The sequence below is a fragment of the Vombatus ursinus genome, unplaced genomic scaffold, assembly GCF_900497805.2.
Source record: "Vombatus ursinus unplaced genomic scaffold, bare-nosed wombat genome assembly UNPS02004698.1, whole genome shotgun sequence".
NCBI lineage: Eukaryota > Metazoa > Chordata > Mammalia > Diprotodontia > Vombatidae > Vombatus > Vombatus ursinus.
Genome location: NW_020944476.1, coordinates 384,812 through 411,368, shown reverse-complemented (window position 1 = coordinate 411,368; position 26,557 = coordinate 384,812). Strand labels below are relative to the sequence as shown.

Here is a 26,557-nt window from a genome sequence, read left to right as displayed (position 1 = left end):
TGCTCAGCCACATGCCTCCCATATGTCCTCTTCCTATCTACTCTCGCAGCCATTGCTCTAATTTTGATTCTTACCACCATAGTTCTTTGATTCAAAGTTTCCCAGTCACAAACTCCCAAATACTGAAAATAGCCATATTCAAATTAGATGCTGGGAAACAATGCATACCATCCGTTTCTAATGTCATCCAGTACTTTTGCCTCTAAGCTGCTGTTCTCTCTTAGAATATTTATTTGAGGGGCTGCTTTTCTGTTAGAGTGGGTTTTTAAATTTTTTTTTACACAGTCTGTGGTTATCCTTATGCTGATTTTTTCTGCGTCTCATTCAACATGTTTATTTTCTTTCCCTTTCAGCAAATAAAATGTCCATATAAAAAGGGGGGGCAGTATCTTATATCTACAAGGCATTGTGATAGGTTGATAGGGTAAAAAGATGAAAATGATGCATCTTGTCCTCAATCAGCTTATAATCTAAAGAGGGGAGAGGAAAGACTATGAGTTACACATACACAAATAAGTATTACACAAGGCAGAATCTGACAGGAGGTAAAAGAAAGATCTAGACAAAGAGTTTTAGGAATATTTGAAAAGGAAGAAACTTCTTTTAACCGGAAGGTTGGGATCAGAGAAGGCATCATAGAGAAAGTAACATCTGAGCTGAACTCTGTAAGAAATGGACTTCAGTAATCAGGGGTAAAGAGGGAAATGTTTCATGGAGGTGGGAAGGCGTACAGATAAACTGATGGCAGCCCAGTTTTGATAGAAGGCAGTACATGAAGTAAAAGAAAGTTGGAAGGGTAGGTTGGAGGCAGATTGTGAGGACTTTAAGTGCCAGGTTGAGGAGTTGGTGTTTTATCCAAAAGGCATGAGGAAGTCATTGAAGGTTTTTGAGAGAAGTAAAGTTTCAGAGTTCCTAGAACTAGTCTTTGAAGTCTTGAATAGATAGAAAAGGGAAGCTGGAGAAAGTTCAAGTGAGTATTTAAAAAAAAAAGTTACTGCTTAAAAAAAAAAACTGTTAACTTTAGATGAGCTCAATTTCTTAATCTATCCTTCCTCTTCTTTCTTCCAGGAAGAATTTTAATAGTTATTTATCATTTTTTTCAGATAATAGCATATATTTCTTTGATTCTCTAGTCACTTGGTGATATATCTCATCAGTAGGGATAATCCATCCATTGTACCATTTCTTTCTCATAAGAAGATTTTGATATTTAAGTTAAATCCTTTCTGTGGCAGTTTTAACATTTTCTGGGATTCTGATGAGTGCTAATTTTTCCGTGTTTCAATCATTTCCTATATCTTGGGCACCACTTGATCTCTACCTGACTGTTTAGCTGGTGATATCACTGATGTTATAGGAGGATTTTGGGCCACTATCCAAGGATCTAGTTTGGAAGAAGTAAGCCTGGTGTTATTTGGGTCTCAACCTTGTCCCATCAACATCTCCTCCAGGAACATGGGAAGAATCCAATGCAAAGTCCCTCCTTGGGTAAGCAGAGTCCTTTAGTGTTTCTTCTTGTTACCACTCACTATCACTTTACATTTAAGGCAGTAATAGAGATGATTGCATAAACTATTTCCTGAATCCTATCTTCTATCTAAACCTTAGAGATGTTCTGTGACAAACTAAGGATGAAGCAGGGGTTAATAAATGTGGGCTTATTGTGGGCACTGGCCCTGGAATCATGAGGGCCTGAGTTCAAATCCAGCCTCAGACACTTATTAGCTGTGTGATCCTGAGCAAGTCACTTAACCCTTATGGCCTCCCAAAAAACACAAACAAAATGCTTATTGATTGATTGACAGGTTGAGCACTCTGATGGTCCCTACCCTATTCATATCCTTCATTTATTGTTTCATTATTCATTAAGTGAATAATGTGAAGGGAATACTTATAAGCTCTCTTGCTTTATGAGATGTTGCAAATGATTATCAAAATAGGTTTTATGCCACTGTCTCTTTACTTTTCCCCTTACTCTACTATTCAGTGACCCCTTCTATGCAGAAATAGTGAGTGTCATATCACTTCATTGGGGACAGTTCCAAAGATAATCCATTACAAGGATAAATAGGGTTCTGATCTATAGGATCATAGACCTAGAGCTAATAGGGATCTCAGAAGCTGTATAACATAACCCCTTGGTTTAGACCTAACTGTAAAAATCATGGATAGGGCTGTGATGAAGATTGGTATCCTGATGGCAAAGAAAGAGAACAAATTTCAATCAACAAGCATTTGTTTAAGTGAATACTATGGGCCAGACACTCTGATAGGTGCTAAAGATGCAAATACAAAGAATGAAACAACCCCCACTCACAAGGCACTTAACATTTTAACAGAGACATGTATATGTATGGAAGAAAGTGGAGAAAGCATCAAGAAGAGCTTTCCCTTGGTATCCCAAAATTATTTGCTGTGAATTATATTTGGGTCATAGACTGATCATGACCAAGTATGAATTTGCATTTATTTGTCATATGACTGGAATAGAATGTGTACCAACAACAATGAAACATTATCATGTTCTATTTTTGAAGATTTCCCGCATCAGCAAAATTAAATGAGTTGTCCAAGATCATAAACTGCAGTCTGCAGCAAAGGCAGAATTTAAACTCAGAATGCAAGGTGATTTTGAATATTCATGACCTTTTTCTTGCTTTGTTTATTAATTCACACCTTGCTTTTAAATTGGAGGTCCTAAAAGCTTTTTTCTGGTCTGATATGTCTTTCCATAATTGATCTGTGTGACTCTGGGCAAGTCAGTTAACAGCTGTTTGCCTCCATTTCCCCAACTGTAAAATGGGAATAATAACAGCACCTATTGGTGGTTGTGAGGATCAAATGAGATATTTGTAAAGCACTTAGAATAGTGCTTGACACAGTCGGTACTATTTAATGTTCATTCTCTTCCTCCCTCTTTTCCCATCTAAACCAACAATTTTATAGAGGAGGAAACTGAGGCTTAGAATGATTAGGTAACCTCCCTAGGTCTCAATTTCCTAATCGGTAAAATGAGGGATCTGTGATCGTATGATCTGATGCATCTAGCAGGTGCTGAACGGCAGGTAAAAGGGCATAAGTTCATTGGTGAACTTTATGGTAGGTAGAGCCTTTTTATCAAGAGCTATAAAGATAGATTTAAAAAAAGGTTTTCATATATTAATATGTTGTGCATTAAGCATGATAGATGCTCTGAAACTTTCATACACCTGGTGGGAATGATCCAACCTCTTGGGTGGTTGAATTTCTTAGTTTTAGTTAATCAATGGACTCTGTGATTGTTATATAAGTTCCTAAAGCCCATTCGTGATTATATGCCTTACCCCTCATCCATCCATTCATTAATTAAGATCTACTACTTGTTTATAATTCACTTACTAAGAGTCAGTCACAGGGTTAGTATTTGTTGAAAGATAGAATTTGAACTCATTTTCCTTACTGAAACGCCATTCTGTCTACCATGTCACAACTGTATAGAACATCCTCCTCCCATCTCTCTGTCTCTCTCTTTGTCTCTTATTCCTTGTGTCTCTCTACTTCTTTTAGAGATAGAAAATTAACAGATTATGAGCTGTATTCATCTTACATTCAGACCAATATAATACGTAGTTGCAAATTTCTTTTGGTGATGGTTGTGGGATGCATACATGCGTGTGTGTCTGTGTCTGTGTGTGTATGAGAGAGAGAGAGAGAGAGAAACTGCCAGAAAGTGTGCATTTATTAAGCACCTATAATGTGCCAGATAGTGCTAAGCACTGTGGGTTTGAAGACAAAAATGTTCCCCTTAAGGAGTTCATATTCTAATGGTAGAGACAACATGCAAAAGATGTGGATATATGTATATACAGAATATATGCATTGTAAAAGGAAGATATATATTGTAAGTGGAAGATATTCTCAGAGGGAAGGTACTAGCAAGTGAGGGGAGGAAGGGGACTGGAAATATCGCAGTAATATTATTTTTAAAAAATCAACTATATGTTTACAAGCTTAACATTTACAAAGCTCTATTCTGGAGACCCTACAGAATTAATTATATAGTCTCTGTCTGCCTGCTAAGAGTTTACAGTTTAATAAAGCTTCCTGCTTTTTTTCCACAGGGAATCATTTCAATTATATTACTGAGCCATTAGCTGGACCAACCTACATCTTAATATTATTTCACTCTATTCTAAGGGACCTCCACGTGGTGCTTTATCTATTTCTCTGCTTTAAGTCAGGGCAAGCAGTTCCAAATAGATGAATCTTTAACCTACTTAAAGAAAAATCTTGAATTAGCAAAAATGAAAGAAAAATAAAATTTTCTCAACCCTCTATTTTTTTTTCTTGAAACTACAACAAAACCTTACCAACTGGTTCATTAATTTGGGATTTTGTGATAATTTAGAGAAGGCTAGCCAGAAGTTTACCTTAGCATTATCAATGAAGAAAAGGTTTGCTCTACAAATTAAGAGTAGAAACAAAGTTGCCCCAGGGAATGTTTAAATTACTGTACTTTAGAGAAAGGGACAGTTTCAAGCATTCCCCAACACATTAATAGTTTCCATTTACATAAAAACAATTGATATGTTAATAACAAATCATTCTTATCTGCTCTTTAAAGCAGGTCCCCTAAGGATTTCTTCTAGGCCACGTGTGGGTAGCTTAGTTCAATGATTATACATACAATATTTGAAACCAATTAGCATGTATTTCTCTAATTTTTTGTCCTGCAATTTATACTCTTTCCCTCCAAAACTGCTCCCCCCCCCCCCAGTCAAAGGCATTTAGTGAGGTTTGACAATATTTCATTTTTTTAATATTGACTTTCAGGGGAATGGTAGTGGAAGGCTTGTGAATGTGACCATCATCACCAGGAACCTGTCATTAACTTATCCAGAGGCATTCGAGTATACGCCTTCTTTAAATCCAGCTATCGTTTCCCTGAGCAGAAATAGAAGCAACACAGCAGGTAAGGATAAATGGCACTCTAAAAATTTTCTCTTGATAGAACTTTGGTCCAGGAAAAAGGCAAGAGATGAGTCTCTGGTGAATTGTCGTGAAGACAGAAAAATACAGGGAATAGGAGCTTACCTGCAAATCAGGAGACCTGGTTTCTCAGCCCAGCTGTGCTACTAACTCAATATTTGACCTTGGGAATCTTGGAGTCAGTTTTTCTCTTAGTAAAATGAAGCTCAGCCATCACCCTCATGATGTCATTGATCCTCTTCGGGGATGAACAACAGCATGAAGCTATTCTCATGTACTCTTACCTTCGTAAGTGGGTACTGCAAGGACAAGACAGGTTAGGAATTGGGCTTGTGATTTCACTGATAGAGGGATCTTCCCAGGTAAAGAAATTCACTCTGCCAACGCAGGTCTGTACCTTCTCATTTTAGAAAGTTTGCCCAGGGTCACAAAGTTAATGTGTCAGAGGTGAGACTTGAACCCAGGTCCTGGCTCTGAGTCTAGCATTCCATTAGTATGCATACTGCTTTTATATTTTGAGAATACTAGTGATAAAAACTATGTGACGCAGGGACATGATTATATCATGTGATCACAGGATGTCGAGATGGATGGAACCTTAGAGATCAACAGTCCAACCGCTGCATGCTACATATGAAGAAACTGAGGCTCCGAGAGATTGTAACTTGCCTATGATCACATATATAATAAACATCTGTGAGAAGAAATTCAAACCTAGAGACTCTTGACTACAAATTATACCAGACTTTGTTGTTGTTCAATCATTTTTGGTTGCGTCCTATTCTTCGTTACCTCATTTAGGTCCTGGAAAAGATACCAGAGTGGTTTGCTGTTTTCTTTTCCAGCTCATTTTACAGTTGAGGGAACTGAGGCAAACAGGGTTAAGTGACTTGCCCAGGGTCACCCAGGTAGTAAGTATCTGAGGCAGATTTGAACTCAGGAAGATGAGTCTTCCTGACTTCTGGCACTCTACTCACTGTGCCACCTAGAAGTGCCTCAATATCATTATTACAAACATTAATTACCATTGTGCATTAAATCATCCATTTAACAATCATTTATTAAGTATCCACTGTGAGAATAGCTCTGCTGAAGTTCTGCTTTGATACTAAATACATGGTCCCTGCTTTCATGAAATTTACAATCTAATGTGTATAAGGGGCATATAGTACAAACACAAATATGCAATACTTTGTAATACATATTAAATTACTATGCGGCACCTATAATGCAGAATTGAACATGATGAGAACATGAGGATTCCAAAATTCTATAAAAGATCCGAAGAAGGAAAGATAATTTCTAGCTGGGGTGGTGGTAGTTCAGGGCACTTCTCAGAGGTGGTGGCTTTTGAGTGAAGCATGAAGGATGGTTAGAATTTCAAAAGGTAGGGATAGTGGGGATGAGTATAGTGAGAGTGGTAAGGGAGGAATGACATTCCAGGGAAAAGGACCACTGTGAACAAAGGCTCTGAGGTAGGAAAATGGTAGGGATTTGCAATGTAATAAATAGCCTAGTTTGTCTGGGATACAGTGTGCACTGAAGGGAGTACAGTTATCCTTTTCACATCACAACTTTCCCCATCATGGTTTTGATATATCCTGGTTGGCATAAGAAATTAAATGGGAATTTGGAGGGAGTTTTGTGAACAGTATGAGAAGACTAGCAGATGACAGAAAAAGTTTAGCATCTCAGATATGCATAAAATATTTATATAGTATTGTATAATATCAACATATTTTATCTTTTAATACCATAATAATTCAGACTTCTTCTCTGGTACGAAGGGAGGGCTAAAAATTTTTACGCTGATTTTCCAGATCTCAGAGGTGCTACTGGCCCCTTTACTTCCCTGCGATGTGGAAGGGATATCTGTAGTTTGAAATAAGGCTGAAAAATTAGGGAAATGACAGGGTGTAGAGGACTTGAATGCCAAGGAAAGAAGTTTGAGTATTTTGGGGGAGGTAAAAGAGAACAGGGCAGTGAGAACAAGGGATGTAGATGTGGCCAACTGCCATCTAACAAGCCCAGACAAACAGAGAGTGTTACTATATACAAATCTAAGTTATTATGGAAGACCAACCCTTTTCCCTAAGACAACCCAGTTCCTTTCTCTGGTGTCTTTTTAAAATTTTCAGGGCTCCAGAGGGCACAAATAAAAGGAAGTGTCCTTTAGCTTTTCAATATTATTCAGACAGTATAATGCAAACTAAGAATCTGCTGTTTCTGGCAACCAAAGTGGGTAGAATTCCTCTGTGGCACAGATTCTTCATTCAGAATGAGAGAGAGGAGGATAAGGAAGTCACTCCTCTCTGTTCTGTCCAGGGCCAACCGACTCTGGTTGGCTTTTAATAAAATTTCTGTACTATAATGAAAAGTATAAATATATTACGTCAGTGCCTTACAGGCATCTAGGAATAAATTGACAATTGACCAAAAGTCCAAAGAATTCATGTGATTAATATATACAATGTGATGTGTTTTTTTCAAAGCTCAAAACTTCTATTTGAATTTTTCTGTGGTCTGGGTAGGAAAATGCGTATTAGAAAATTCACAAAAGGTGATATTTTACAAGATGAATCATTTTTGGTCTGATGAGCAGAGGAGGGGAAGAGAGAAATGAGGATTATATGAGGCCAAAAGGAATCCTTCTTGTTAGAGGAAAATGATAAGAATAAATAAATAACATGTAGAACACCCCTATAATAGGTTGTTCCTCATACCTGGGCTATTATAGTAGCCTTCTATGTGCCCCTAGGCTTTTCCCTTTCCAAACTATCCATCACAGATGCCAGATTTTTCTTCTTAAAGCACATTTTTAGCCAAGTCTCTGCAGCACGGTGTAGTGGGATAAGTGTAAGAACTGGAATCAGGAGATAGGTTCAAATCCTACCTCTGACACTGACTACCCTTGTGACCTCAGGCAAATCACTCAGTTTCTACTCCAGGTTCCTTCATCTGCAAAATGGGGATAAGTAATACCTGTATCACCTTTCTTACAGGGTTATTGTGAACGAAGTGCTTCAGAAACCTTAAAGCACTATATAATAAGAATAGCTGAAATGTATATGGTGCTTTAAGGTTTTCAAAATGTCTTGAAATATTATAAATTGTATTGAAATGTAAAATGTCTTGAAATATTTTAATTATATTATTATTATAAGATATATATTTTCTAATTCAATTTGTTATCAATCTGCCTCTCTGTCTGTCTGTCCATACATCCATCCATTCATCCATCTATCTGTCTGTCTGTTTATCTACCTGTATGCCTATCTGTCTCTTTGTTCATCTGTCTATCTGTCTGTCTACCTTTATGCCTATGTATCTATGTATCTATCTATGTTTCTATGTATCTATGTATCTATCTATGTATCTATCTATCTATCTATCTAACTATATGTCTGTTTGTCTGTCTGTCTAGTTATCATTACTAAAAACTAAGGTCTCAACCTTAGGTCACAACCCCCCAGGACTCAATTTCTCTACCTTTTAAAGAAGGGAGGAGGAGTTGAACTAGATGCTGTTTAGGGTCCCTTCTACCTTTAACACTTTATGTTTCTATGATCTTAAAGTTATACTATTGTTTGAAAACTTGAATTACTTACTGGCATTAACTGGCTAAATCCCATATTTCTTCACTTGGCATTCAAGGCCCCTCAAGAATTGGTCTCAACTTACTTTTCTAGTTTCATCTTAATCTTGTCAAACTAGCATCCGCATTTCCTACCTACCTACCTCATTATTTTCTCATCACCCCAGCCTTTCCAAAATAGCTTTCTTGTTTCTTTCTTTTTGCTCATGCTCTTACATCTCTCTGGAATGCTCTTCCCTCTCAGCAACTCCCTGCACAGTACCTAATTATTCTTCAAGGTCCAGCTTACATCAAGGTTGTATATATTCAAATCCAACAAATTAAAGAGCATACACGTGGTTTTGCGTAGTCATAAATAAGTTCTGGAAGGAATTAGAGGGTTTTAGGTTATGTATCCCAAATTGTGCTTCTTAATAGATGCCTCTCATTTCAGGAGATCAGACACTTTTCATTGGAACTACATCTCTGGTGAATTATACAGACCTGGATGTGAAAGTCCATATTCAGGACACCTTGACTCAGATCTTAAAGCAGGGACCTCAGGGTCTGGAGGTGGCACTTCCCCCCTTGCCAACAGGGTGGCACAGCATTTCAGTCACAATGAATGGTGTCAACATCAGCTCAGAGGGGTAAGGTCAAGCATATGTTGGTAAATATTTAACAAGAGGCTGTTCTTCAAAAAAAAAATGAAAGCTACACTTTAAAATTTAATCTGTGTCATTAACATTTTCTTCCTCACTTTCTAAGGTCCAGACAATCAACAAAACAATAAATAAAACCTACTTTATAGCCCTTCCTGGTTTCTGAGGTGTAAAAGTTCACACTGAAAATTTAACAATTGACTCTGAAAAGCCTGTATGAGCTGACTTCAGGATGCCCCTGGAAGATGAAAACTTCCCATTCTGAAGTGTGGGTGTGGTTGAACAAGCTTGCATGGGTACCCTGATGCAAAGGCATTGCTGGAAAGATCTTAGAGGTCATCAAAGAGTCATAGATTTGGTCTTGAAGGAACCTTATATATCATCTTGTCACTCCCCCCACCCCTGCTCCTATTTTTCATATTAGAAAAATGAAATTGAGGCCTAGAGTTTAAGTGACTTGTCCTAGGTGATACAGGTAAGATGGTAGAGCTCCCAGATCATCTGACTCCAAATTAATCCATCTTCCCATGTCTAGTCCAACTGCCTCTGACATATCTTTCTTCACTAGGGTTGATCTTCAAATCCAGTATATTACCCAAGTCTTTCAGATTGAGCCTTGCTGTGGGTCCCTTCTGGGTAAGTATCTCCCATATAGTTTTTAGCCTTAGGCCAGGTTTGTTGTTGTTATTATTGTTATTGTAGAGGCAATGGGGTTAAGTGACTTGCCCAAGATCATATAGCTAATAAATGTCTGAGGCCTGATTTGAACTCAGGTTCTTCTGACTCCAGGGCTGTTGATCTATCCACTGCAGCACCTAGCTGTCCCTAGGCTAGGGTTTCTTAACCTGTGGTCTGTGAACTTAAAATTTATATATATATATATATATATATATATGTATGTGTGTATATATATATACAATGTATATATTTGTAATATATTTACCATATATATTATAAATATATATTTATATATTTTTATATATAAAATTTTTTTTATAAATGTAATTCTCTATAGCTGGTTTCTTTTAAGATCCTCTTAGTTTATTCATTTAAAAGTGTTATTCTTAGAAGAGGTCCATAGGCTTCACCAGACTGCCAAAGGGGTCCATGACCCAAAAAAAGTTATAAACCCCTGCTTTAGACCTACAGTCAGGAGATTAGGGTCATCTCTCCCCTGGCATTGACATTCAGTTTTATGATCATTGAACTAGTTGGACTTTTTAATTTGCCTCCTGTGATGCACACACTCTGTACCCAGTAGGGGCTGTTATATTCTTCATCTTTATTTCTCCAGGACCTAATACAGGGTCTGGCACATAGTAGGAAGGCACTTAGTAAATGCTTATGGATTGATTGCTTGTATACACACATTAAGTTAATGAGCAAAATAAACTTAAGGGTTTTTATAAAAAGGAAATTCTTGGGTTTCTTTTTCCTTAATGAAAAAAAAGTGGAATAATCTAATGTATAGGCTCCTTGAAGGGATATTAGAAAAAGCTCAGGAAGGATTCCATTTAGTCAGAGAAAGCACATGCAACCCATAAAAGAGCAGGGGGAGCCTACTATGCCTAGATCATATATTTAGAGTTGGAAGGGATCTTACCAGGCATCTAGTTCCCTCATCTAATGGCTGAGAAACCTGAAGCCCAGTGGAGAAGAGTTACTTTCCCAGAGCTGTAGCCAGGAATTGAATCCAAGTCTTGGAGATCCAAATTCAGCGTTCCTTCTCCTAGACCACATTGTGCCTCTACTACTCTCTCAGGATACAGACACTTGGCCTAGAAGCATAAGGAAGAAGACAGTAAAGTTATACAAAAGAACATATTTTTGAACCTACTGCTTTTCAATAAGAATATAGAAAGCCATATGCCTCTGAGAATTCACTGCACATTAAAATAATAGTAGTAATAATAGATAACATTTATATGGAGTGTTACGCTTTAAGCACTTTAATATGTTTTTATGTTATTTGATCCTCACAACAACCTTGTGAAGCAGGTGCTCTTATTATCCCCTTATCCCAGTTTCACCAATGAGGAAAATGAAGTTTAGAGAGGGTTGGGGAATTTCTCAGGATTACACACTAGTAAGTGTCTGAGGCAGGATTCAAACTCAGGTCTTCCTAACTTGACCAGAGTCACACATTTGCAAGTTTCTGAGGCAGAATTTGAACTCAGATCTTCCAGACTTCCTTAAGGGCAGCTAGGTGGTGCAGTGGATAGAGTGCTGGGTCTGAAATTAGGAAGATTCATCTTCCTGAGTTCAAATCTGACCTCAGACACTTCCTAGCTGTGTGACCCTGGGCAAATCACTTAACCCTATTTGCCTCATTTTCCTCCTTTGTAAAATGAGCTAGAGAAGGAAATGGCAAACCTCCAGTCTTTTTGCCAAGAAAATCCCAAATGGGGTCATGAAGAGTTGGACATGACTGAAACGATTGAACAATTTCCTGACCCCAAGTCCAACATTTCATCCACTGGGCCACTATTAGCTATATTGTGACCTTATTCTTTGTAAATTGGGAAACCCTATTATAAAGCACCTCACTATACTATTGGGTCAAATAGGATCATCAGTATACCATCAGAAGGGATTTCAGAGGCCATCTAATCCAATCACCTCTTTTTATAGATGAGGAAACTGGGGCACAGGGAGTTTAAGTGACTTGCTAAGCTCACACAAGTAGTAAGGGTAGGATTTGAATCCAGGACCTCTAATTTTAGAAACAGGGCTCTTTCCTCTGTACCACACTGCCTTCTTATACTATGATTCTAATCTTCTTCATGTATACAGTGATTTATAGAGAATTTTCTTGCTTTAATTCAGCCTCTGAGATAACTGTTACATCTCTTGACGACATTATAATGAGATTTGACTACTCTAATTATGTTTTGGTCTATGAAGAGTAGAGGGTGGGAACATGGTAGAAAGGACAGTTGTTGCATGAGATATATTTTGTGTGTTTTTATATATAGGACTTTCATTAGGTATTTGTCAAATCAACAAACTAAGTTATCAAGCATTTATTAAATGCTTACTTTCTGCCAGGTACCATGCTTGTTGCTGGGAATACAATTACAAACAAAACAAAACAAACAAAAACCCAAAACAGATAGTCCCTGCCCTTGAGGAGATTCCATTCTAAAGCAGGAAGACTATCATAAAAGGGAGCAAGAAGGTGGAAAGGGGAGAGTGAAGCTCAGAGATTCAAGAACAGACCTGGAGGAAGAGTCCAGGAGTAAACATGTCTGGCCTGGGGAAAGCCACATGTTTTTACAAGTAGATGAACATGATTTGTAATTCTAATATCAGCAGTATGGAAGTGGATATTTCTAAACTGTGTGAAAGAACCCGAGAAATTTAGCCTCCTAAGTATTTTAAGGTAGCCTGAAAAGTTAGCTGGAGGCTCAGTTTAGAGGCAAGAAACCCTGGGTTCAGATTTTTCCTCCGATACTCACTAGCTGTGTGACCCCGGGCATATGATTGAACTTTGAGACAGGCAATTGTCTAAACCAGAAGGTACAGATGAGTTGATGATCTGTGGCAGAGGAGAGTGTTTCTACGCCAGGAGGTACAATCACAGGTTTGCCTCTAAATACTTTAAGCCTAAAGTGCAATTAAATGACTTTTTTTTTTTTTCACTATGCTTAATAAATTTTTTGTCCTGTTTTGTTAATTTGCTGGTTTAGGCACTGGTCTAGATTGCCTAGTTCCAAATATCTATTGTTTCTGACTTGGTTCTCAATTTCCATTCCTTTAGGTGGAACCACCCTTACTATCTCTGGAATTGGCTTTAGCAAGGATCCATCTCTAGTTTCAGTATCATTGGGCAACCAGACCTGTAGCATTGTGAACTCAACTGAAGAGACCATCTGGTGTGAGACTTCATCAGCCACTTACTTGCCTGATACAGAGCCTCAAGCTGTCATGGTTCCCATAGAAGTCTCAATTGGCAATATCTGTGCCCCACATGATCCCTCATTTGACTTGGCAAAGAAAAACTTTACTTTTACCTACTGTACAGCTTTAACTCCTTTTGTGACTGCCATGCAAGGTCAAATCAGAGGTGACATTCTGGAGCTACAAGTGGAAGGAAATAATATATCTAAATCAATTGTCCTACTAGGGGACATGAAATGTAACCTTGAGCTACAATCCTTCAGTTTCAATAGAACTCAGTATTTCTGTTCCTTACCACTAGCAAATGTTGAAGCTGGGATTTATCCCATCCAGGTTTTCCAGAAGGATGTGGGATTTGCAAATATGTCTGCTGTGCCCTACAGTTTTACAGTGTCTCCCCTGGTTACTGACATCTTTCCCACCCATGGATCGGTGTGTGGAGGGACATTGCTTACTATAGTGGGCCTGGTTTTCAATTCCAGAATGAGTTTAGTACAGGTTGACCTCTCTGGCCCTCATACTTGTGCCATCTGGAACTGGAATGACCACATGATCCTCTGCCAGGTTAGCCTTGTGGGGCATCTCCCTAAAGCATCACGTGCCCTGAATGTCACAATCACAATTAATGGGATAAGCAATGAGTGCCAAGGAAACTGTACATTCTATCTACAAGAAGAGGCAACTCCCATTATGGACACATTGACTACCAGTGTCAGTGGGACTTTGACCACCATATTAATTGGTGGTCAAAAGTTAGCCACAGACACTGATGAACTGGTAGTTTTGGTTGATGACCATCTTTCTTGTGATATAACCTTCTATAATGCAACTCAGGTGGAATGTCATCTAAGTGACTTGGGCCCCGGGCTACATCACTTCTCTCTTCTGAATAAGAGAAAAGGCTTTGCTTGCCAACACACCATACCTTCATATTTCACTGTCACTCCTCAGGTGGTTGGATATCACCCTCAGAATTTCAGTGTCAATGGTGGAGGCCTCTTGACTATAGAAGGCACAACACTGAGAGGAAGGAATACAACTTCAGTCCTGGTAGGACACCAACCCTGCCTCACTGTGAATATTAGCTCTCTGCTCATCCAGTGTATCATTCCCCCAGGCAATGGGACAGTTGTCCTGGAAATAGAAGTTGATGGGAACTTATATGATGTGGGGATGATTGGTTACAGTGATGCCTTCACCCCAGAATTACTTTTCATTCTTCAGACTGATGGTTTGATTGTAACCTTCCTTGTGAACCGAACCACTGGTGCTAAGAACATGCAGATCTTTATTGGGGCATCACCATGTGTAGGAATCTTGGGTAACCACACAGTTTTACAATGCTCCATTTCTCAGCTTCCTGCTGGGCCATATCAAGTCAAAGGCCATGACCGTCTCAGAGGCTGGGCTTCATCAACATTGGTGTTCATCTCTAAAGTTACCATTACGTCAATCTATAGGAACTTTGGTACGTCAAGTAAATACCATAAAACTCTCTATCTCTGTGAATGGGTTAACCATGATAGTGGAGGTTAAATGATTTCTATGTGTCGTTTCCAATGGGTAGAAAATTAACACCAATTTGAAAGATGAGAGGAGAGGGAGATGGGAAGATTGAAAAGTGATTGGGTTTGTTATTTCCCCAATTTCTTCCCAAGAGTTCTCTTTGTGATGTTGAATTTATGACTATCTTTGATTGGTTTTTTATAGAAGGGACTGCATTTTTAGAGTGCATGCTCTATAAACATGTGATTGTATTTTAATTTCCCAAATTAATCTGATTTAATTTCTTTAAAAAAAAAACAAAGCACTGTAATTTACAGGAACTCATTACTTCATTATTTAAATAGACTATAATAACATACCCATTTTCCCCCTCAGGATCATGTAATATGTATGACTATATTTTGTATACATTAAATATAATAATTTTCTCATTATTTAATATTTATTTCAATTCCACAATATGGAAGAAGATGAGATTCTCCAGGAGACCAAATTGCTATAGTTCCTATGGTGTTGCATATACATTCCCCTTCAACTCAGCTTAGTTATTCCGAAATATCTTCTTCATTGCTTTGCCATGTTGGTTTTTGGTTCTTCTATTCTCTTGTAGTCTAAAAGATGCTTACTTTAAACAGGATACAAAGGCTTTTAAAAATGATTGAGAAGATACAGAGTACAGTTGTAGTTAAAGAAGAGAATTGTAATACCTTAAGGCCTGAACAGAACCATTTCTTATACACACACTCAACTATGGTATTATGGAATGTTGCCAATTCCAGTCAAGGTTTTGCCTCTGATTAGCTGTAGCTTAACGACTTTAGGTCTTAAGTTCCTTAACTGTCAAATGAAGGACTTAATACTCTCTCAGATCCTTTCCAGTTTCAATATTCTTTGATTTCATGTTGGCAGAATTGTTGTCATTTTTTTTTCAGTTGTGTGAGACTCTTTGTGACCCTATTTGGGGTTTTCTTTGTAGAGATACTGGAGTGGTTTGCCATTTCCTTCTCTAGCTCATTTTATAGATGAGAAAATTGAGGCAAACAGGGCGAAATGACTTGCCCAGGATCACACAACTAGTAAGTGTCTGAGGCCAGATTTGAACTCAGGAAAATGAGTCTTCCTAATTCCAGGCCTGGCACACTATTCATTTTGCCACCTAGCTGCCCAGTGTTTTGCTATTTCCTTCTTCAGTGCATTGAAGCAAACCAAGGTTAAATGACTCGTCCAGGATCACACAGCTAGTAAGTATCTGAGGCCAAATTTGAACTCCTTATTCTAGGCCTATAACTCTAAACACTGAGCCACCCAACTGTAGAATGGAGGGTGTGAAATGGGATTAATTCTCTGTCACTGACATTGTGTAATAATGAGAAAAATACTGGATTTGGGATCAGAGGACCTGAGTTTGAATCCTAGCTCTGTTATTTATTACTGTGTGACCTTAGGCAAGACAATTGGCCTTTCAGACAGCCTAGAATTAATGGGTTGCTGTGGGTTTCTCACAGAGTCTATTGGAAGAAAGCTGTGTGTTGAGAAAGCAATGGTTTGGGTTTTGATATATCAGGAAAAAAGAGATGTGATCATACGATAATAACCTTGGCTTTTGATTATGTATAAATCTTCTCTCTAAAGGCTGTCTGGGTGGAAGACTACTGCATGTACACGGAAGTGGATTTTCTCCAGGGAACATATCTGCTGCCGTCTGCGGTGTCCCCTGCCAAATCTTAGACAATGCTACAGTGACCGCCTTTAGCTGCCTGGTGCTGCCACTGGATGGTTCGTTAAAATGAAATTTTCCATATATGTAGTGCTGGGATTATTGAGGAGTCATGTGGTATAATTGAAAGAGTCCTTCCCTGCTCCTTCTTCCCCCCCCAACAGAATAGTGTAAAATTAAAGTGAATGAAAATATTTAATATTTAACACTAAGCTTTAAAAGGGAGTTCTGCTCTTATTGTTTAATATCTCAGTGCAAAAAGTAAGCTGATAAAAAGAGAACTTATGACATTTTATTTTATTTTATGTAATAAGACATATGATATTTTGGGGTAAATTTAGGGAAGTTAAAATCTTCATGCCTAGGCTTGTTTAATTACTAAAGAAGTCATTCCCTGCCCCATCCCTCCTCCCCAAAAAAATCCTTGACCTGCAGGCAAAAGACATGGGGTCAAGTTCCAGGAATCAAGGACTGTATATCGCCATGTGCATGATATTTCCCTTCTCTGGGCCTTAATTTCTTCATCTTTAAGATGGGAGTGAACTAGGTACTTTTTGAAGACCCTTGGGGCAGCTAGGTGGCACAGTGGATAGAGCACAGGTCCTGGAGTCGGGAGGACCTGAGTTCAAATCTGGCTTCAGACACTTGACACTTACTAGCTGTGTGACCCTGAGCAAGTCACTTAACCCCAATTGCCTCACCAAAAAGAATAAGAATAAGAGCGTTGGATTAAGTCAGTCATTCCTAAGGTCTTTTGAGTGATAATCTGTGACTCATGTTCACATATTCCAATAAATTCTTAAAAAAAAAATGAAGACCCTTCCTTCCCAGGAATTCTGTGATTCTACTTCATTTAGTAAATGTTCCTTTTTTTTTTTAAAAAAAAAAAAAAACAAAACAATTTAGGGGAAAACCACTTAACCACTCTGAAATTCAGTTTTTACCAAAAATTGTCATTTGAATTGTTGTGGAGTTCATAGGACAACTTAGAAACAAACAAACCAACCAGTCACTGTTTGTGCCCTATTTATGTACTGGAGTTTAGGGAAAAAATATTCTGGGCTTTATGGATTGTCTTTGGATGGAAAACTACCACAGAAGGACCCAACACTGTTACTAGCCCTGCTCTGCCATTAGGGTGAAACTGATGGCTGCTTACGTCTGCTGTCTGCCACTCTTAGTACAATACAGGATGGTGTCAAGCTAGAGACAACAGCTCCTGAATATTGGCTGTCCCTGCTTGATCATATGCCTGATCTCTTCTGTAATTAGAACAGCGGTTACCTTTGCCAGCTAACATTATCTCCTGTTTCTGTAATTACCAGGTAATTAACAGACATCATCTTTAGGGATACATCATCTCTGTTACTTTTAGTTGTGCAACAGGCTTTGGATAAGTTCTCCTTTTGGTAGGGAAAAATATAGCTTTGTTATTCATTGGGTTGGCTGGCAAATTGTGTAGTAATTACACATCCTGCTTCAAGAAAAGTCCAGACCTAATTACTGCCTAAACTGCAGGAGGAGCTTAGCCAGATGATTATCTTGTTTGCATAATTACAGATCAAGGAGCTATTTAGGCATTTAACAACAAAGTTTACCAGATCTCCTTTTAGCAGTCAGGTCCTACTGCGGCATGTGGCTGCAATGTGAATATTAGATTTGCCAAATGATGCAGGTGAGATTTCAATTAAGCAGATTCAGATTTTTGATGGGGGTCAGAGTCTGACAGACAGGGGCAGAGTGGGAAGGGGAGAAAAGGAGAGGGATGCAGGAGAGACTGGGATGGGAGAAATGGACAGAGAGGAAGAGGAAGAGCAAAGAAAGAGAATGAGAGAGATAGTGGGTGAGGGAGGGATTGACAGAGATAAAGGGAAGGGGAGAGAGAGAAAGAGTGAGAGAAAGAGAGAAGGGGAAAGAGGAGGGAGAAAAAGAAAGGGAGAACGAGGATATTAGGGAGAGAGTGGGAAGGAGACAAAGACAGGGAAGGAGGAGGGGAGAGGAAGGATGGGGGAGAGAGGAAAAGGGCAGAGATTAGAGAGAGGAGAGTGAGGCAGGAGAGGAGAAAGATGGAGATAGAGGAAGGAAAAGAGGAGAGTGTATATAAAAAAGAGTTTTTTACTGTACTAGTTTGGAAAAGAATATAATATTTTTTGATTAAGTCTCTTGAAATGATGAGATATGTTCCTAATGCTATTGAATACACAAGAAAAACCTAAGCTCAGAAAGGCTGATTAATTCACTTACGATTCTGCAATGGTGGAACCACGCAATGAAGACTTCTATGTCTAACAATAAATGCCATTTTCATAGGACTTTATTCTTTACAAAGTGTTTACCTAAAAATACAAAACAAAATAAAATCCTGTGAGGTAGGTAGAAGGTATTGTTATCCCATTTTACAGATGAGGAAACGGTCTCAGAGAGCTTAAATGGTCTTCCCTAACTCCCACAGGTAGTCATTACCAGAGCTCAGCCCAAACTTTTTGGATCAAAGTCTTTTTCCCCTGCACTCTTTGGGGGCCTAAACCACAGTTGATAACTATACCCTCCATTTAGGAAGAGAGAGGAGAGGGAAAATTTTCATTTTGTAGTGCTTAAAATGAATAAACAACAATAAAAATGAAAGAATTATTGCATTTCTGAGTTAGAAAGGCCCTCAAAGGATTTTGTTCAATCACTTGTTATTAAGTCATTTTTCACTCAGGTCCAACTCTTCACGACCCCATTTGGGGTTTTCTTGGCAAAGTTTGCCATATTCTTTTTCATCTCATTTTAAGATGAGGAACTGAGGCAAATAGGGTTAAATGACTTGCCAGGGTCATACAGCTAGTAAGTGTCTGAGGCTGGATTTGAGCTCAGGTCTTCCTAACTCCAGGCCCAGCACACTATCCACTGCGCCACCTAATGGCCCTTATTCAATCACTACTTGAACAATGGTCTTCCCTGCCATATCCCTAATGAGTGGTCATCCACTTAAAGAATTCTTGTGATGGGAAACTTGCTGTCAACCTGCTCATTTTCTCCCTTTGATAACTAATTGTTAGGAAGAGTTTGGTTATTAAATCAGTTGCTCCTTTTCAGCTTTCACCTGTTGCTTCTGATTCTGCTTACTCTAGCCATAATAGAACAAGGCTAATTTTTCTTCCACATGTCAAGTAGCTTTCTTGTCTCCTCCCTCTGTTTTTTCTCCTAAACATCCCCAGATTCTTTAGAGGATGCTCATGTGATTTCTAGTTCCTTCATTATACTGGTTATCCTGCTCTCCAGTGGATTAATGTCCTGAAAACTGGAAATTCAGATCTAAATTGACAGTCCCATATGTGGCCTGATGAAGACAGATCACAGCAGGACTATGGACACTCTTGTTCTGGACACTATATGCCTCTTCATGACTCCTAAGACTGTATTAGCTTCTGTGGTTATTATATGTACTGTTAACTCATTGAATTTTTGGTGAACTAAACCCTCTCCCTTTGATATTTTTCCCTTCTAAATTATTGTGTATCCATATCCTTCTCATGCAATTGCATTTTTGAATCCAAGTTTATCACTTTATCTTTATTAAATTATATCTTTTTAGACCCAGCCCATCTTTTTATCCTGCTATGTCTGGATCATGAGTCCATCCTTCAACATGTTAATTATCTCTCTCATTGTCACCCCTAGATGCTATATTTCAAGAGATTTGGGAGTAGTTCTTCCCACAAGGCAGTTCTCAGGCCAGTCATACCTTTTCATTGTGCATTCTGCTCCCTTGTCCTTGCGTGAGTGCTCCACGGAGGATGCCAATTTTAAGCCTTACTGTTTGTTTTTTTTAACATTCTGTGAAGCACTCAGGCTATCATTCATCTTGCTCTCACCACGTGACCAATTCATCTCCTTCTCCAATCATACATTTTCTGGATAGCTTTCATGTCAGTTTTTCCATGCAAATCATTTTCAGTAATGTGCTGCCCACCATCTCTTCCATGTGGCCCTTAAGAAAACTACAGTTTCCAGCACTGAAAAAATTAAGGAAATACTCACAGAAGGAATTTGATTTTAGAGCAGAACTAACCTTGACAATCCTTTCCAGAAACTCCGGGTAACATTGGTAACAGTTCAAAACCAGTGGAATTCGGTGAAGACAAGGAAATAGCAATCCTTAAAATAGCCACTAGGTGACAGTAAGTACACACAGATTATGTAGAAGCCTCACTGTTTACTCCAAGAAGATAATTTAGCTTGTTCTAGAAAAAGGAGGGAGAGAAAGAAGTTACCAAATAAAGAAAAAGGAAAATAAAGAGGGAGAAAGATAAGGAAAAAGAGAAAGCAAAGAAAAGAAGAAAAGAAAGAAAAATAAGACAGAAAGAAAGGAAGAGAAGGAAGGAAAGACAGGAGGAAAAGAAAAGGAAGGGAAGAAAGGAGGAAAAAGGAAGGAAAGGATGAAAGAAAAGGAGGAGAAAGAAGGAAAGAAAGAAAGAAGGGAGGGAGGAAAGAGAGAAGAAAGAAATAAAGAGGAAAAAGGTATTTAATCCTACAATTTTGTAGAAAGGAAGTTGAATGTTTATCTACCCCACTCTCTTAACTTCCTATATTATCACATATAAACCATCTGAGACTGATGAAAATTTATTGCTTTTTAAAAGCAACCCCAGCAAAAGAAGTTTCACAACTTTCCCTGCTAAACTATGTAAGTGTTTAAAGATGATCACAGCAGAGTTTACTTTCATCCAAACTCTGGTGAATGTAGAATACAGTGATATGAAGGAAAGATCATTGACTCCAAAGTCAGAGGATCTGTGTTCAAATCCTGTCTCTGATGGTATATCTGTATGACCTTGGTCATTTAATCTTCCTTGGTCTCAGTTTCCTCATCTGCAAAATGAGGTGCAGCCTTAGATCAAGGGTGTGTAATATGGTTTAAAAAATATTTTGATAATTATATTTCAATATCATTGTTTCATTTGTTGTCATATGCATTTTATTTTATGAATTGTAAAACATTATTCTGAGAAGAGATACATAAGTGTTCATCAGGTTGCCAAAGAGGGTCATGATGCAAAAAAAAAAACTTAAGAAGCCTTGCACTAGGTGATTTCTTCTAGCTTTTTCTTTTTTGTGGATTCCTGAATATCTTGTATGTGTTCAGAAGCTGAACTAAAAGACATCTAAGTAAGTCCTAAAACAAAAATAAAATAAAAACAAAAACAAAAAACCTCAACTAGATTTGTAATGGGAAGATCTGGGTTCAATTCCTACTTTTCTTACTATGTGACCCTGGGCAAGTCGCTTAACCTCTTTGAGCTTAAGGGTCCTCATTTGTATAATGAAAGGGTTGGACTAATTGACCTTGTTCAATTAGCAAAAGAATGATCTAGATTCTTTCTTTTTAGTCTACTTTCTCCTGGACTTTTATTAGTGTTATCATCTAGGCTTGGACCTGAATTCAAATCTAGCCTTAAATATTTACCAGCTGTGTGACCCTGTGGGTCACATCTTTCTCAGTTTCCTCATAAAATGGGGATAAGAATAGTACCTCCCAGTTATTGAGGATCAAATGAAATAGTACTCATAAGGTGCTTTGCAAAACTTAAATTACTGTATTAATGATAGCCATTATTATTAGTGTTATGCCAATAAAATGTCTAGTTGGAGCAGCTTATCATAAGACAGAGTCTACAAAAGTGAAAAAAGATTTTGGCTAGTTTACCCTGAAACAAACTACATTATTTCGGACAAATCTATTGGAGGTATGGACTGCCTATTTATACTGATCACAATTAGATCATTTCCATGTCACTTTTTTCCATTTTGTTCTGTGTAGACATAACATTATCGATTTTGCTGACTTTTTTTTTTTGACACCAAAGAGAAAACAATAAATTCTTGAAGCTATTTGTATTTTCAGTCTCTACCAACTCTTGTCATGATCACTAATTTCCTTTAGTTTATTGTCTCCTGTGTGAATTCGTGCTTCCTTTTACTTGTCCTAGAACTCCCTCTTTCAGTCCTCAAGAGAAAACACCTTATTCCAATAAGTTTTCAATAATTATGCCTTACATTTGTCTCACTCCCAACCTTTCTTTTTGATATCTTTTCTTTTTACATCAACCTTTATTTCTGATTAAATCACTCCAGCTTCTCTACCTGGAGATACCCTTGTATCAAAGAATAAAAAAAGAAAGAAAAAATTTAGTTTAAAAAACTCAATTAAATACATCAACCATATCTGACTGCATTTGAAATATTCCACTCTCATAGCAGCATCCCCCACTCCAATTTTGTAAACAAAGGAGGGAAATGCATTTTCTCAACTCTTCTTGGGGACTAGACTTAGTTATAATCACACAACATCTAGTTTCTGTTGTTATCATTCTTTCCTTTGACATTGGTTTAATCATTGTGTATATTGTTTTTTCCTGCTTTGCTTACTTCACCCTGAATCAGTTCATATTTCTTCCCATTTGACTTTCATATTCATCACATCTTATGGTACAATCATTTTCATTACATTCATCTATCATAATTTGTTTAACCATTCCCAATTGATTAGAACTCTCAACTTTTCAAAACACTTTCCCATTTGTGATCTCATTTAATCTTCACAACTGTGTGGAAAGGAAAGGATTATCATTCCCATTTGGTGGATGAAGAAATTAAGATATAGAGAAAAGTTGAAGGGATTAAGGTCAAACAGGTTTGCAGTAGAAGAGCTGGGAGGAGAGCCCAAATTGCCTTCCTCCTAGACCCATGTGTTTTCTATTAGGCCACTCTACAAGTCACTGCTGGCTCCATTACCTACCCTTCAGGATTTTATAGACTTTGATTTTATAGCCCTTTTCAAACTTTGTTTCTTAACTAAAGAACCCTGATCTTTTTTTATTGTGTCTTCATATAAAATTGTCTTCATCTCCCTGTTTGTTATCGTTATCCTAAAGTAATTTTGTCCAGTGCTTTAATCATAGAGACAGTATGGTTTGGTCGAGGATGGCATGGTGGATTGAAGTCAGCTAGGTTTAAATGACACTTCTTATACTTGTTAGCTATGTGGCCACCAGTGAATCGGTCAACTTCTCTGAACCTTAGCTTAATCTTTAAAATGTGATTGTTAGTACTGGTAGTAACTACTCAGTAGGGTTTGTTTTGAGAATCAAGCAAAATAGTGTATGTAAAGGATTTTGCAAATACTAAAGCATTATAAACATGTCAGTTCTTAATACAGAATAATAATAAAATTCTAGAATATCAGAAGAGCCTTCAGAAGTGCTCTCTTGAAAAGGAATCTCTTTTATTGTTGTTGTTGTTCAGTCATGTCTGAGTCTTTGTGACCCTATTTGGATGGTTTGCCATTTCCTTCTCTAGCTTATTTTACAGATGAGGAAGCTGAGGCAAAAAGAGTTAAATGATTTACCCAGGGTCACACAGCTAGTAAGTATCTGAGGCCAGATTTGAACTCAAGAAGATAAATCTTCCAAATTTCAGGCCTGGCACTCAATTCACTCTTCCTTCTAGATGCCCCATAGGATTCCTAACAAGTAGCTATTCAGGCTGTGCTTGAATACTTTTAGTGATGGAGAACTCACTATCTATCAAGGAAGTACTGAAGCTCTTTGTCATATGAAATGTCATGAAATCTGTCTTTTGTAACTTCTAACCAGTACTAATTATGTTTCAGGAACTTCTTCCCACATTGCGGCTTTTTAAATACTTGAAGAGAGTTACCAAATGTCCCCTAAGTCTCCTTAGGTTCAAACAGTTCCAGTTCTTTTGTGGTGTAGTGAAAAGAGTGCTGGACCTAGAGTTAGGAGAGCCCTGGATTCGGATTGCACTTTTGATATTAACTATATAACTCTGGAAGTCTGTGTAAAGAGTAATAATACCTAAGTAAAAGGGTAGTATCTACCTCTCAGAATTAATGTGAGGGTCAAATGTGGTGTGGGAGAAAAGTGCTTTGTAAACTTTTAATTGCTATGTACATTTTTAGCTACTCTTGTTACTTTAGTATGATGTACTTTCAAGCCTCCTCACCGTTGTGGCCACCCCTCCTTGACCATTTTCTAACTTGACAGTATCATTCTTAAAGCTTGATGCACAGTAGTTGCTGTTCAGTTGTTTCTGTCATGTCTGATTCTTTGTCACCCCATTTAGGGTTTTCTTGGCAAAGCTACTGGAGTTGTTTGCCATTTTCTTTGCTCGCTCATTTTACAGAGGAGAAAACTGAGGCAAACAGGGTTAAGTGACTTGCCCAGGGTCACACAGGTAATAAATGTCTGGGCTGAATTTGAATTCAAGAAGACGAGTCTTCCTGACTCCAGGCCCAGCACTCTATCCACTGTGCCATCTAGCTGCCCTTTGATGCCCAGAACTGATAACAAAATTTTGTATATGCTCAGATCAAGGCAAAGTGTAGAGGGACTTCCCTCTCACTCTGGACAGTATATGCCTGTATTCATTCAGCATGAGATCCTATGAAAGTTTTGGTTTCCATATTGAGCAGTTGATATAATATTGAATGTCTAGTCCACTAGGATTCCCACTTCTTTAAAAAAAAATTATTGCCTGGCCATAGCCCACCCTATACTCCCATCCTATTGTGTTCTCATGCAGTTATATTTTTGAATGCAAGTGTAGAATTTACCTTGTTACTTAATATGTATCAAATAATGTATCAAATTTGTATAACATAATGTCCCAATGTTCTAACATGATTTTGTCATGCAATGTAATAGCTATCCTTTCTAGTTTCATTTCAGCCACAAATTGGATAAGTATGCCATTTATTTCTTTATCTAAGTTATTGATGAAAATTTTGACAGAATACAGATAAGTACAGATCTCTCATGCACTCTATTAGCTTCCTCCCTCCAAGTTGACATCAATGCATTAATCACTATGCTTTGTTTCTGGTATTTCAACCAGTTTGAAATCCACCCAACAATATTGTCATATATTTGAGTATGTGGACCCCTTCATGATATCAAAATATTTTGTGGACCCTTACATGATAGCAATTATACTGTTTGTATCTGTTGATTAAGAAAAATAGATGATTTGATATGAACTTCCTGAAATAACTCCCTTGTCCCCCTTTACCCTACTTGCCTTATATCCCGCAGCAATCTGCAGTCTTAGACTTGAGAACTATAGATATATCCGACATTTGTCCATTTTGTTCATAAAGTTATTGCGAAGCTTTGTCAAATGTCTTACTAAAATCCAAATATGCTATGTCCCCAACTTAATCCATTCCCTTAATCTATGAGGCCAACATAAAGAAGATGAGATTAGCCTGGCATGACCCATTCTTGATCAGTTCATTTCATCTCTTAATGATCACTGTTTCCCTTTGATAATGATACAGAATTTTTGCAGGATTTGAACTCAAGTTCCCTTGGCTGTAATTCATTGAATCTCTATTTTTTTTTGTCTTTTTGAAAACCAAGGCAACATTTCCCTGTGTCTAGTCCCAATAATTACTTTTCTATATGGGATACTGTTTAATTAATTGGATAAGATGCTTACTTTGGGTAACTTTCGGGACTGGACCATGATAAGAAATGAAGCTTAGCCACAACTGATAAATAGATTGTTGAATGTTAGTGATTGGAGTGTTCTGGGTATGTGGGAACCATGGCAATCCCCTGGGAAATACATACTCATAGGGTGCAGTTTGCTGTTTGTACTTTGTCCATGGTCCTCATTGTGTGCAAAATACCATAAAAATAACCATTGTCTTGCCAAATACTGGTGGGTAGGACTGGGGCTCATATGTCTTTCTCATGCTTATGCTTTCCTCTCCTTTTTGACACAAAAATCATCACTGAAATCTGCCCCCTTACCCTCACAGGGGAAAGAGGATTCAGATTATGTCAACATTGCCATGATCATTCTTCCCCCTTACTAGACAACTAATTGGAGTTGTAGTTATGGCAGATACTTAACTGCCTTTGACTCCCGTCTTTAAAGTTATCAGATCATAGACTCATAAGATCATAGATTTTGAATTGTTAGAGTTGGTCCTGCTGTTGCAAGTTTCTCCCTGCCTCCAATCCATTCTCCACCCAACTGCCAAAGTGATTTTCCTAAAGTGCATGTCTAGCCACATCACAACTCTCCCTCCCCTTCTTGGTCTTGCCCAATAAATTCCAGTGGACCCCTGTCACCTCTACAGCCAAGTATAAAGTCTTCTGCCTGATATTTAAAGGTCTTTACAATCTGTTTTCTTCCTACCTTTCCAATTTTCTTATA

The 26,557-nt window shown here is 37.9% G+C and overlaps 1 protein-coding gene across 1 annotated transcript in view; it reads left to right on the top strand.

Moving 5' to 3' along the window:
• PKHD1 (PKHD1, fibrocystin/polyductin) overlaps positions 1–26,557 on the top strand; it is a 492,125-nt gene that overhangs the window by 103,536 nt on the left and 362,032 nt on the right. Inside the window, exons 28-33 of the mRNA XM_027840287.1 lie at positions 1,334–1,488; positions 4,813–4,951; positions 8,997–9,192; positions 9,773–9,840; positions 12,965–14,572; positions 16,243–16,386. Coding sequence (XP_027696088.1) covers positions 1,334–1,488; positions 4,813–4,951; positions 8,997–9,192; positions 9,773–9,840; positions 12,965–14,572; positions 16,243–16,386 — 2,310 coding nt within the window. The remainder of the gene's footprint in view (positions 1–1,333; positions 1,489–4,812; positions 4,952–8,996; positions 9,193–9,772; positions 9,841–12,964; positions 14,573–16,242; positions 16,387–26,557) is intronic.